Genomic DNA, 11,414 nt, shown 5'->3' with positions numbered 1-11,414 from the left:
GAGCTCACTTTGCACTTCTCACTCCCCTGCTGTATGCCTCTGCCTCACTGAAGGTTTTGTTTGGGGAGTTTAGCTGGTGAACCTGCTGGCTTTCTGCACGGTGCAGGCAGTGGGGAGACATCCCTGTGACCACACAGATTCCTGTGCTGGGTCTGGGCAGCTCTGTAGAAAGAAATGCAGAGACGAAATGCTGTGGGACACTTTGCAGAGATGGCCATGCCACAGAGAATAATAAATAGAGGCTTTTTCAGCACAGAATGTGAAAGCCCAGCTGATAGTTTAGAGGGCATATGTGGCAGCTGGTCACAGCTCAGTGTGAGGGATCTTCAGTGTTTGAATATTCAGATGAAGCTGGTGAGACCATCAGTAGGTGTGCTGCCAGCACTGCTGAGAAATGCAAAGTGAAAGGGCTTGCTGCAGTTAGTCACCAGATCTGATGTGTCAGCTCACAGGCCTCTCTGACTGCAGGGGGCCAGCTCAGCCTGTGACTTACCATCATTTACTGACCTGCTGCAGCTCCCCAGGCAGCACAGAGGCCTCTGGTTCTTGTTTAGTGAGGGCATACAGGGATATTTACTCATGCCAGGTCGTGATTTTTGTTTGTGAAGCAGCGTAAACTGCACTGCAGACAGGACAATATCATTTCCTTGGCTGGGCTGCCTTTCTGCTTTTCCATCCTCAGCCACACAGAGCTCTCCTTCCCCCTGGAACCATCTGTTGGATGTCACCCACCACACTTGACCTATGACAGATTTTTTTTTTCTCTGATAATTTCTGCTGTTGAGTGCTGGCCCTGCTAGAAACTTCACATTATTTCTGCTTCAAACTTTGTCTGATACTCACAAAAGCACTGAAGGAAAACAATTGTACTTGCCTCTTGTATCTTCTTTGTGGTTTGACTTGAAACCAACATAAACGCAGCGCTTGTGTTTATGTCTGGAAGGCTTGGCCAGCAAAAGAGAGACAAATCTAAAATCAGCATGGGATTCAATTTGTTCTGTGCTGTAGGAGACATGAAAATGGTGGAGGGCTCATCAGAAAAGCCTGTCCAGCCAGACTGCAGCTCTGTTCCTCCTGCCCCCAAGCAGCTTCTCTCCTCAAGCGACTCTGTCAAGCTCCCCAGCAGAGTAGGCAGTGTGAGGTCCATTGTTGCATGTTTGGGTTTCATTCCCGAGCTGCAGAGGCACACAGTTGTGTGTTTGAACAGCTGGGAAGGAGACTTCTTTCCTTTAGACACAATCCTGCTGTTTCACCCACATTCAGTGTATTCTCCTTTGGGTTTTTTTTGCCTTTCAGGAAGGACTGAGATGGATGCTGCTTTGTTTTTCCTTTCCAAACCCATTCTCCTAGCTTCAAAGTTTTCTCAGAGCTGCCAGGCTAGAAGGTGCTTGGCTGAAGAAGGTCTTAAGTGTCATAGTATTTGAAGAACTTATCATGCCTCTGCCAGGGCTGGAAATTGGGTGCTAGTAGATGTAACTTGCTCTACAAGGAACAAAACTTGAGTTCAGCATCAGTTCACAGGAAAGTTAAGTCCTCCTGCAGGGTAGACATGCAGCAGTGTCACATTGCAGTGATTTGGAGCCTGTCAAAACAAAGCCTGATGCCTAACTGCTTTTACTGATCTGGTTGAGGATGCCCCTGCTTACTGCAGAGGGGGTTGAACTAGATCACTTTCAGAGGCCCCTTCCAACCCAAACCATTCTATGAAATGAGGTTCCCTGACCTCCTTCCCGGGCTGCTGACATGCAGCAGCAGACATCAATGATCTGAGATCCATCTTGATCCTCAGTGTTGGCAGCATCCCGTTCTGGTTGTGCTCATGCACGTTCCCTCTGGTAACTCATTGCCTTTCTGTGCTCCCAGGGTTGCTGTGGAAGTGGTGACCACGATGACTTCAGCTGATGTGATGTGGCAGGATGGCACCGTGGAGACAAACATCCGCTCCAACGAGCTGATTCCAGTCCATCATCTGGACAACAACGAGTTCTGCCCTGGGGACTTTGTGGTGGACAAAAGAGGTATTGGGTGTCAAAACAATGCTCTCCTCAGGGAGCAAACCTGCTCTCAGTTGCAAAGTACTCGTGGAGCTGGATCTCCTAATGCACGTTGTAGCCCTTCGTAAGGTAGCTGCTAGTGCTCCTCACCTGAGGTAGGCACAAGAGCCCAACAGGCCACACAGGGATGAGCTGACTTAACAGGGATGACAGCTGAGAAACAGTAGTTAAATACCAAAGTTGAACTATGAGTACAGGCAAGATGTGGAAAGAACAAAAGGCAAGGAGCAAAGCTAGAAATCTCAGTGTTTCTGTAGGGTAGAGGTGGCCCAGCTCCTCCTTGAAAAGGCAAACAACTCTGAGCTCTTGCAGAATAGGGGGAGAAATAAACAGTTCCCCTCAGGCTGCTTTTTCTCTATGGTCTGTCTGTCATGATGATTTTTTTCTTAGTCTTGGGATCCAGAGGCATCTTCTTGTATCCTTTTTTTCTTCTTTTTCAAACCAGTTGGTGACACTACTGAGGGTCACAGTATAAGTTCAAGGAGATGTACAGCTCTTGGATATGAAATATTGATGGCACACCATCTGGCTCTCAGCTCCTTTTCTAGCAGGGGTTGACCCTTACCAGTGGGGAGCACAGGATGTCATCAGGCTGGGAAGAGGGGAAACTGACTTACCGAAGATGCTGTTTTGTGTGGCCATTTCTGATGGGTCCAACTGGTCTTGTGGGTTTGACACAGTCTGTGGAAAGTAAACTTAACCATCAGCTCCAGCTCTACCATTCTAGCTGAGCCTCTGGGAATCTGTGTTCCTCTCTGCCAAACATACTCTCCAGTCTCCAAGTCTGGGATCCCTGCAGTTCCTCTGTCCCCCTTCTAAGCATGCCAGGAGGTGGATCCTTGCCAGAAACAAATCTGAAGGATGTCTGGATAGCAGTGTGCTGGATAGCAGCCCAGGCCTAGAGGGGAGGTCCAGGCCCAGCTTTTCTGTTAGTCCCTGATGTGTGCACTCACACATGTATCCTGCCTGCCTTCCACCTTTGTTGTCCAGTCCATTGTTCCAGAGGAGCAAAACTGTTGCGGGTGGCACATTTCTAGATGGAGAGCTTGGCAGCCCAGGCTGCTCTCAGGGAGCTCTTGGCCAGCCTGCCCTGCAACTCTTGACAGTCTTGGTGTGGAGCTAACTTGGAGGGGAGAGCACTAAGGAGGCAGTGTGTTTGCTCTTGGTGATAGAGCTCAAAAGAGATCCCAACGTGAATGTGCTCAGTCTGTCGTCATTCTGTGTCCCATTAAAATGCACCTCGTTAGCTCAGCACAGCTCTGACTGTGTGGGAGGCACTGTTTCTCCTCCTGCCATTGACAAAGGGAAGGTTTCAACCATGAGAACTTAGGAGCTGACAGCCTCAGTGTGCCAAGTCTGTGCTGCTCCACTGAACCTGTCTGTGTTCTCCTCTACCCCTGCCACCAAAAGCTCAGAGCTCCCAGGACCCTGGGTTGTATGGAGTCGTGCAGTCTGGGGACCACATTGGCCGTACCTGTGTGGTGAAGTGGTTCAAGCTGAAATCCAGTGGAGATGATGTGGAGGTAAGTGCAGGAGCCAGTGCCTGTTGGAACCAGCTAAGAGAGCAGCCACAAAGCAGCACAGGCTTCACAGATAAACACAACTAAGCCTGGGAGTCAGCTCTGCAGCAGAGCTTGTCCTTGAGGATGGGAACAGCAATGTGCTTTTGGGCCCAGGAGGCTTAGCTAGAGGTGGTGTCACTTCATGTTTATAGATGCCTGCAAGGTAGTCAAGACCAAGCAGAGGGTTTCCATCTCTCAGTCAACATCAGGCTCTGGTATGGATGAAGAGCTCTGCTGAAGTTGTCTCAGACAGTTGGTGTTTTGAGTTCACCATAAGAATTTTTCCTTTCCATGTCTTTGGTGATTCTTGGAAAGAGAATCAGTCTGTTGCATGCTGCCCTGCTTTTCTCTGCACAGTCAGCCTAGTAGAATATTCTTGGGGCTTGTAGGATCGTTATATTTTGCAGAGCCTTGAGAGACTACAGTTGAGTTGGAGGTTGGAGGAGAACATGAGGCACACAGTTGGTGTACTGCTTTCTGCCTTAGGATGGGAGACCCACACTGTGCTAACTGAGCATGGCCCTTTTCACTCAGCAACCTGGCCTGCAGTTGTGCTCCACTGTACCCATCTCTCATTATCTGTGGGCTCCTAGAGCTCTTCCTCCAGGAGAAATCAAAGCAAAGATGTTTCCCATTACCTGAGAAGCTTTTTGTCAAATACTTCCTTTCAAAACTGAACTCTAACCCTTTGGGCCTCAGTGAGCTGCTGTGAGGAATCTGAGTGTGCAGAAGGGAATAAAAGGTTTTTTTCTTGCATGTGTCATGATCACAGTGACGTGGAACCTGAAGTAAAGGTGAGGGTGAGCAGATGAGGCACCATATCTGCTTCCTTTCCTTGTGCCTCGATTGATGTGCTACAGGAGGAGGTGACAAAAAGGGACATTAGCAGCTCCCTGCAGGCCGTTGGAGCAACTGAACACTGACAGGATATAAGACAAAGCCTTTTCAAGTGTTGCAGGTGTGCTCTGGAGTTGGGAGCAGTGCTGTGATGTGAGAGACGGGACGAGGCCTGATGCAAGCCAAGTGTCGATTTACTGTACAAAGCTTTTCCTTTATATAGGTTAACATAACATCAGAAGGCAGCTTGTAATTGGTCATTGGTATGTCCATACTACAGTTGTAAATTCATGATTGGCTACAGAGAGAAAGTATCACATGAATTCATATATTTTTCAGAAGGCTTAAGCATATGTCAGGCAAGAGATAAAGGGATTCCATAATTCTGTCTGAAGTTTTGCTTTGTTCTTGTTATCAGGTCCCTGCATAACTCCCTAGGTCACAGTGACTATTGGGAGTCAACCTATCTATGTTTTCTTTTCTAGCTGCGCTCTGTTCCCAGGGTTTGCCACCCATCAGGGTTAAAGCATCTCCTTCTATCAGTAAGACAGTGTCTGGGGTTCTGGTCCCTAAATCAGTTCCTTCATTTCCCCCTCCCTGTTGTACGATAAGAATTCTCTTGAGTGATCGATTAATTAAACCTTATAAACATTGCAATATACAGGGTAAAAAAAGCAATAAAAAAAAGCAAAATAGCAAAAGCATAAATGATTGTTTTGGCAAGACTACGAAGTCAGCCAGAAATGGTTAAATGACTGAGACTGCAAAGTCTTCCTCTGATTTGTGAGGGCAGAGCTGGCCAGGCTCTTTCCCCACAAATAAGGAAAACACCTGCAGGCAGACAATGAGGATGGGAATGCCTCTTCAATTCTATGAATTCAGCTCGATTGCACCATGCAGTATAATTTCTGTACCTCTTCCCTGCTGGAGTAACATCCTGAATATCTGTGGCCTTGTCTGATGTAGAATTAAGCACAACACAGTAATCCATTCTTACCAATCCTAACGTACTTATCTTTTGAGGCTAGTCAGATTTGTCTTTTCAAATCCTTTACACCCAAAACTGTGAAAGCTTTTAAGTGTGCCAGGAAGCACATGTAGAATGATCCTTTCAAGTTCAGTGGTTCAGTTTTTTCAGTGATGTCCTTTCACCCGTTCACTGATATGCCCACCAGACAGGTGCTGAAGGGATTGGCAGGTGTTGATACAGAGAGGCACAGCATGTCTCGTCCTATGGCCTTGGCAAGCGTGATCCACACATTTTGCTCTGGTTGCTTTGGGATCTGCAAGGCTGCTGCTGCAGTCAGCATCCAAAGGATGATGAAAGCACTGGGACCCAATACAGTCCAAAACCTGTTGAGACACAAGCATATCCTCCACCTGAGGTTATTAATGCACTGGTGGTAGTTAAAAAATTAAAATGACGTGTCATTGGGGTTTCCTGGGAATCATTAGGAAGCTGTAAAAAATTTAAATTTTAAAATGTAAAACATACATAGCTTTGTTTAACCAGGCCTCTGAAGAGGCCCCTACCATTCCTCCTCTTTAGTTTTTGCAAAAGTCACTTCAGTGTACTGTGTGAGGGAATAAGGAATACAGGGAACATGAGCAATACCCCACAATTGCAAGAATGAATTAATTTTACCAGATACATAGGCTGGGCTATTTGTCTGTTCCTGGGTAACCACTGTTTAACTATAACATTCTGGTGAGTTAACATATAAATCTACATTAACATATTCCCTAATTACATAACATTAAGGCATTGAAACATTCAGTCCCAAATGAGATGTTTCCTCTGGGGACACTCATGCAGTCAGCTTCAGATCGGTGCTTCTGATCTCAGTTAAACAGGCACTGTGGTCAGACTCAGTGTTCAGCTGATTGTCAGCTTCATGGGCACTGCTGTTTGTCCCATCCTTTGAGTCTGGTGTTCTGCCACGCTGGCATCAGGAAAAACCTGTAGATGGGAAAAGATGAATCCCTTTCCTAGCCCTGACTTTTCCCTAGGGAAAACCTGTGTACCAAAAAAGGAAAAGATTTTTTTTTTTTTGGTCACTTTTCGTATTCTTATAACCTTATCTTAAAACCTTTATAAACACAAAACCCAATAGAACACTCTATAACATTCCTATGTCCTGCTGATATCAGAAAAGGTCCTAAAAACTTAAAAAACTACATAAAAATTAAACCATCAATATAGTGTACAAAAAAAAACACAAAAAAAGATAATGCGTGCTTTTCAAAATGAAAACTTATTTACCATATAGAGCTCTCTTTAAAATTTTGCTGGCAAACTCAAAAAAAAAAAGAGAGGTTCGAGCCAGAAAAAAGGGAAAAAGAGAAACCTTAACCTATAAACTCATAAAACCAGTAGCACTTACACAGTATCATGCTTATTGATTAAGAAAAATACTTTAACACAATCACTACAAACTTATAAGCAGAAGTAGTTTTCTATAACATCCCGGGGCTGAGGTGTGCTGGTTGTGTCTCTGCAGCTGATCGGGGAGGAGGAGGATGTGAGTGTCTATGACATTGCTGATCACCCTGACTTCCGCTTCCGCACCACCGACATCGTCATCCGCATCGGCAACTCGGACGGAGCCACAGCTAAGGAAGATGAGGTGGGTTCTGGGCACAGATGTGTGACTGGCACCAGGTCTTAGTGCAGACACTTGGAAGAGTCACTTAGCACCACGTGGGCAGCCTCAACTCCCTAGCTTCCTATAGCTGTGTGTCAGTGTCCTCTGCTGCCGTGACGAATATCGAATCTCAAAGTCTGATGGAGATGTAACCTTGAAATCTTGGGACCTTGGTGACAGAGCAAGAACCCTGCTGAGACAAGAATCAAACACATGCCTGAGGGCTCTTGCTTAGGATTTCAGAGTAGCTTCTAATAGGAGGATATTTTGTGCTCCCCTGAGCAAGAGTGAAGGTGGATTTGTCATGAAACCAGTTTCACTTGGCAACAGAGGGCTGGGATTCTGGTTTCCATCTGAGTTGTTCCCTACATGTTAATTCTGTTGAGCTGGGAAGGAAGAGGGAGCAATTTATATTTCAGAGGAGGTACTCTTTGTTAGGTTTCCTTACTTTGTAGGAAGACACCACCAGCTTTTGAGCCTGCTGCCCTAAGAAGGGTTAAAAGGTGCAGTGTGGCTCCAGTTTCAGCAGCAGGGAACACATCCCAGCTGACCTAAATAACCTTCCTCCAGTGCAAGGTGCACTACTTACATGCACACCCTGTGCCAGCTGTGACTTGTCTGGTCATGCCTACAGCCTCTGATGCTGGGTGTGGGAGCACAGGGCTGGCCCGTGGCACCCCGCTAGAGGGCAGCTCCATTCCGGGGACAGTGCTGTGTCCCCTCCCTGGCACTGGCACAGCCCCAACCCTGCTGCCTGCGGAAAGGCCACAGCCCTGCAATGGCCTCCATCCTGATCAGAAGTCAGGATCTGCTGCCAGCCCAGCCCTCTTGGTCCTCTCCTCTTCCAGGAGTGGACTTTTTCCCCATCCCCATGGCAGTGTTGTGGGATATCTGTGTAGGATTCTTCTCCTCCTTGCCATAGGACCCCAAGGCTCCTGTCTCTTGTGCTGTAGGCATTACTTAAGCTGGGTGTCCATGCTGGGGAGTATCTGCTTCTCCAGACCTTCCTGGCTGTGCAGTGAAGTTCCTGGGAAGGAAAAGGGGACTCACCAGCTGCTCTCTTGTTTTCACAGCCATCGGTGGGACAGGTGGCTCGTGTGGATGTCAGCAGCAAAGTGGAAGTGGTGTGGGCTGACAACACCAAGACTATCATTCTGCCTCAGGTGAGGTCCTGTTCCAGTTCATGATAGCCCTGTGATTCTTAGCTGAGTGACAACCCTTGGCTTAAAATTTTGGGTGCAGAGAGATCCCCTGAGCAAGGGAACCCTGCTCCATTTATTGCTGCCTCCCCATGTCACAGGGTGGCTTCCTGTGTATGTCAGCGCAAGAAAATCCTCCCGTTGTCAGGAGAACTGGGCAGCTAACTGGTCATCACTGCTCTAGAACACAGAGAGCAGGGCAGTGTGGGCAGATTGCTGCTCCTCTCACACACCACAGCCCAGCCCCTGGCCTCCAGCACCTGCTGTGTTGCAGAGGGGATCATCAATTCTGACTCGAGCCCAAGCTCACTGCATTGCCCAACTGAGGCGCTACTGAAAGACTGTGGCTTGTTCCATCTTGCTTGTGGAATGGCACCATAGTATTGGCTAAAGAAGCTCCTGCAGAAGCTGGACTACAGCTACAAATTGTCACTTTTAGTTAGCCTGGAGATCAGACCCAAATAGCTTCCAGAGCAGAGACAGAAGAGGGTTGAGAGCAAGCTTAAAAATACAGCCACAGCCGTGCTGCTAATCCACTGGAGCCCCTTGCTTTGTCTTCTGCACTGCTCTGTTTTTACTGTACTGTCTTGTAACCTTATTCACTGCTCCACATACAGCTTCATCCCATGTCTCCTCTCCTTGTTGCCTCAAATTAAGGCAGACAGGACAAAGATCAGAGAAGACCTGCTTCTGTAGGGTCCCATCTCCATCACGGTGGCAGAGAACACCGCAGCAGAGATGCCTCTGCGAGCAGAAACTACTCCCACCAAGATTTCTTTTTAAAGCGAGCAGCTCTGCATTAATTACAGCAGAATAGTCAATGCCTGCACTATGGCAGTGGGCTAGAGCCTTACAAAGCAGGCTGCTGTCTCCCTTCCCCCTGTGGTCACAGAGGCACAATCAGAGGTCTGCTGTGTGCTCCACAAAGGGCTCTTCTCAGGCGGCGGTGGCGGGGCGCTGCGGCAGCTCCTGCTCTGTCACGCCAGGGCCTTCGATTCCGCTCCTCTGCCTAATGATGGGAGCTGGGGAAATGTCAGGAAGCATGAGTTACCCAGTTGGTAAAACTGTGATTTATCAATGCCTGTCCATGTGCCCAGAGACAAGCTGTCTGGGTGCTTTTTCTCAGCTCTAAAAATAAAGATGCCATAACTGGCTAATTAACTTTCCAACTGGGGATTGGGATTAGCTTGGAGAGCAGTGAGTTTTGATGGCTTTGCCTGCCTGCAGTCACTGGTGTTGAACCCAGCTAACCTCTGCTTGGCTGCCTGGCTCTGGGTGGCACAGAGCTGGCTAACCAGTGCTGGTTCAGTTCAGGGCTTTGACAAGCTGAGTGAGTGCCTGTGTGCTTTAGCCTCTGGGGTCATATCTTGCAAGATTAAGAGGATTCTTGGGCTGTCATTCAAGTGTCAGAAACCTGCAGATAAAGTGCTTCATCTTGTAGCTCCTAACACAGCTCTATAAAGTTGTTCTTGCTCCCCTGCTGCTATGTTGGTGCTCATACCAGCATGTGCAGAAGCCTGATGATAAGATGTGAGGCTGGATGGTGTGTGGATGGGTTCAGCTTCCCAGTAGTGAGGGAAGAGGGAAGGTTTTATATAAGAGCTTATTCAGCAGCTTGGGTCTGGCTTCATTGTCCCAGCTGAATTTTAAGCAGCACTGACATACAACAGCTAAAGCAGCATAGCAAGGCTCTTGACAGCAAGTGGTGTGTGCCACAGAAGAAGAAAGCTGGTATGGGAATGTTTGCCTAGTTCCAGCATTGTCTCTGTGGTAGGGTGGAATGTGGAGGCAGCCAAACCAGGATTCTGCCACCACAGTTGCTGGTGGAGAAGCAGGACACAAATACTAACTCCACTCATGATACCAAATACCTTCTGTACGAGCTCTGCATTCAGAACCCCTGAGGCATCCAGGTGGCTGTTTGGTGCCTGTGTGCTCTTCTTGGTGGCTGGATCCCACCTAGGACTCGCCCCTGCTTTGAGAGGTAGAGGATGGGGCTCTGCTGATCCACAATCTGTGCTGCTCATTGATGAGCACATTCTTTGGGTCAAACAATCCACCCTGTATGGATGGAAGGGGTTGAAACAGCCTGACAGATTCTAGCTGGGAGCTTCCTTTTCCTGGGGATTGCCTGCATGGAGGAAAGGAAAAAAAAAAAAAAACCAAAAAAAAAAAAAAAAAAAACTATAACTGTGCTTCATCCTAACTGCTGTGGTGTCTTTGTGACTCTTCTCTCCTCCAGCACTTGTACAACATTGAGTCAGAAATCGAGGAGTCAGACTATGATTCCGTTGACGGCAGCACCAGTGGAGCATCCTCAGAGTGGGAGGATGAAAGTGACAGCTGGGAGACAGACAATGGCCTCATGGAAGATGACCACCCAAAAATTGAGGAGCTAGAGCCTGAGGAGCCAGCAGCAGAGGAGATAAAAAAGGTAGAGGAACAAGTCCAGGGAGCTGTGGCTATGGCAGTTGCAGATCTTGCCGCAGAGAAAGCTGGCAAGGACGGAGCCCCAAAGAGCTTCCGGGAGCTAAAGGAGGCCATCAAGATCTTGGAAAGCCTGAAAAATATGACTGTGGAGCAGCTGCTGACTGGCTCTCCCACCTCTCCAACTGTGGAGCTGGAAAAACCCACTCGGGAGAAGAAGTTCTTGGATGATATTAAAAAGCTGCAGGAAAATCTGAAGAAGACCTTGGATAACGTGGCTATTGCTGAGGAGGAAAAGATGGAAGCCATGGTGGAGACAGAGAAGAAAGAGGAAAAATCAGAGGCACAGACACCAGTGAGGTCAGAGTGGCCCAGTGAGACACCAGTGCTCTGCCAGCAGAGTGGAGGCAAGCCTGGGGTCACCTTCACCAGTGCCAAGGGAGAAGTCTTCTCCGTGCTGGAGTATGCTCCAGGTGAGTGTGTTCCATCAGCCCAGTGCAGGATGCTCTGTCCTTCATTGCTGTCCTGCAGTGCTTCTTTCTCCACAATCTTCTCTTGTAGGCCTTTTGGAAGAAGTGTCCTTTCATTTTTCCTAGTCTTTCACACAGCACCTTAACCTGGGGAGGAGGAATTAAGACAACTTATGTAGCACAATCTGTTGTGGGACTTAAACTTGGCTTTTAGATGGCA

At 47.9% G+C, this 11,414-nt stretch overlaps 1 protein-coding gene across 1 annotated transcript in view; it reads left to right on the top strand.

Annotated features, from left to right (window-relative positions):
- The window catches only part of UBE2O (ubiquitin conjugating enzyme E2 O), a 69,828-nt gene that overhangs the window by 52,662 nt on the left and 5,752 nt on the right, over positions 1-11,414 (top strand). The window contains exons 10-14 of the mRNA XM_054394088.1: positions 1,864-2,018; positions 3,465-3,577; positions 6,955-7,080; positions 8,172-8,261; positions 10,540-11,197. Coding sequence (XP_054250063.1) covers positions 1,864-2,018; positions 3,465-3,577; positions 6,955-7,080; positions 8,172-8,261; positions 10,540-11,197 — 1,142 coding nt within the window. The remainder of the gene's footprint in view (positions 1-1,863; positions 2,019-3,464; positions 3,578-6,954; positions 7,081-8,171; positions 8,262-10,539; positions 11,198-11,414) is intronic.

Source organism: Indicator indicator, chromosome 29 (assembly GCF_027791375.1).
Source record: "Indicator indicator isolate 239-I01 chromosome 29, UM_Iind_1.1, whole genome shotgun sequence".
NCBI classification, from domain to species: domain Eukaryota; kingdom Metazoa; phylum Chordata; class Aves; order Piciformes; family Indicatoridae; genus Indicator; species Indicator indicator.
The sequence above is the reverse complement of the archived record's forward strand: the minus strand, read 5'-3'. Positions and strand labels throughout refer to the sequence as shown.